We start from the raw sequence: 2,147 nt of genomic DNA, 5'->3' as shown, positions 1-2,147 counted from the left end.
GAAAGAAGACATGGGCACTTCTTTTTACATATATAAAAGCCTCATAATTTTGCCTCTATTTGCACCTATTTTCATAATTTTCCTCTATTTCCATGTTTTGTACACATATTTACCAGCCTATTTACAACCTTAACAGGAGTAATCATCACACCGTTCCAGCAAAACTATGCTGCCAGATAAACTGTGGGGCATTTTATTAGTCTAAATTCACAGATGATGTGATGTGGACCTAAACTTTATACTTCACTTATCAGTCCAAAACCACAGAAACATAAACAAAGGCTGTGGTAATGAAGCGAGGATTCATAAATGTATACAGTCCTGCAAAACTAGGCCTTGTTTTCACTACGGAACCCTTGAAAATAAGGCAATCATCATCAGAGCTGACGAGCGAGGAAATAAATGATTTGTCTACTTTAAACTGCAGCAAATTGTTCCAAGAACTTTAAAAAAAAAAAGTTGAACACTAAGATACAAAATAGTATAAAAACTTGCAACACCTACAGAATTCAGAAGGAACTCTTCAGTAATGTTCTCTTCCAGGAGTTGTTCAACAATATACAATGCTTTTTTCTCAAATTCAATCTTTTTTCTCATAGCAGCCTCCAGAGCTGCTTTCCTGTAACAGAACAGACACTGAATAACACAGAGGGCAGATTTCCCTAAACGATTCTCCAATCGTATCTTTATCTTTTTTCTGAAATACAGTAGCTTACATTTTTCTGCATCACATCATGTTGGGCAAACAAAGCAACAAGTAGCTGGACTAGTAATTCTGTAATAACCACAAAGGAGTTTCCAACCTTCGTTTGCTTTGTTTCCACCCCAGTCAGGAAAAGTATTGACTCTTAGTGCATTACAATACTTCCATACAAGGTTACCCAACTCTTCTTTCAAGAGAAGGAAACCCAGAACTGGCTGGGCAAACAGCCTGGGACAAACAATTTATGGAGTGTTGCCAGGAGGATGGGAACTGGATGAGACATGAAGAGTGGGAAGAAAAAAGGACTGGGACAAGACCGAGTGTGAGGGTACAAAGTAAAGGAAGGAATAAATCAAACAAATTCCACTACAGTAGATTTCCTGAGTGTTCCTGAGTCTTGCCACTATTCTACTGTCAGCAAATATCCAGAGAGCAACCATCTAGGTGTCTACAATCTCTATTTGGCAGCGCTTCCCACAGAGATTGTCAATGTACAATCATTCTGCTGTCTGAACCGATGGAGGTCTACGCTATTCACCTGAAAGTCTAGGTCTACTACAGAATCAAATGAATATTTAGGTAATTGTCCATGGCAGAAAGTGTTTTTTCCTCTCAAGTCTGGTTTTTAAAGTGAATAAAGAAAAACGGCAGGTAAGAAGTTAAGATGGCAAAAAGCAAGCACTACAGACTAAGGAAATACAACTGTGGAGGTTAGAATCACGAACTTTCAGAGTATTATCCAACGCACATATGTGCATGCTGTTAGAAGTTATATAGCATCACTCCAAACAAGCCTGCACGTTGTTGATGCTGGCGATCTCCTGAAGTTAGTCATGGTACTCTGAGAAAGCAAAAAACCACGCGAGGCAGAGAATGTGATTTCAAAGTGAGTCAAAACAACATGAATACCACATATTGTTATTTAGAAATTATACCTTTGAGTAGCATCTTCATCCTTCGGAGCAGCTGAATGTTTATTTCCTAGAAATCAAATATACAAATGTAGAAATGTAGAAATCAGTGTACTTTCTTCCTTTAACAGTGGCAAATATTGAAAAAATATTAAAACCTCTAAACTGTAAGCATAATCAAGAGACTTGCTTAGAAAGTTGCTTTTGGTGGCTGAAGAGTGACTTCAGTAACCATTCAGCAACTGGTTATACATGCTTTTTATTAGTGTGAGGACAGGCAGGCCCAACTCTCATTCACCATGTTCTGTACAGTCAGAAAGCTGAAGGAAAAATAATTCTGACAATAATTTTGTGCCAGCCACAGTCACCCTGGTTCTCCACTGGCTCTCCAGCCCAGCCTTACGCCTGCACCCCACTGTTGGGAAACGCTGTCCTTTTCAACTGCCCCACCCCTGGATTTTGCTCCGTCCAGGACTGGACCACACGGCCTCCACGCCGGCACCCCCACCACTGAGCCGCTTTTGCCGCCCTCC

The 2,147-nt window shown here is 40.1% G+C and overlaps 1 protein-coding gene across 1 annotated transcript in view; it reads right to left on the bottom strand.

The window, feature by feature from the left end:
* The window catches only part of RPAP2 (RNA polymerase II associated protein 2), a gene marked incomplete at its 5' end in the record, with an annotated part of 19,436 nt that extends 17,752 nt beyond the window's left edge, over nt 1-1,684 (bottom strand). Inside the window, 2 exons of the mRNA XM_009586664.1 lie at nt 505-619; nt 1,639-1,684. Coding sequence (XP_009584959.1) covers nt 505-619; nt 1,639-1,684 — 161 coding nt within the window. The remainder of the gene's footprint in view (nt 1-504; nt 620-1,638) is intronic.
* Nucleotides 1,685-2,147: the final 463 nt, after the last annotated feature.

Source organism: Fulmarus glacialis, unplaced genomic scaffold, assembly GCF_000690835.1.
Source record: "Fulmarus glacialis isolate BGI_N327 unplaced genomic scaffold, ASM69083v1 scaffold25961, whole genome shotgun sequence".
Classification (NCBI taxonomy): domain Eukaryota; kingdom Metazoa; phylum Chordata; class Aves; order Procellariiformes; family Procellariidae; genus Fulmarus; species Fulmarus glacialis.
This window is presented reverse-complemented; position numbering and strand designations above follow the sequence as displayed.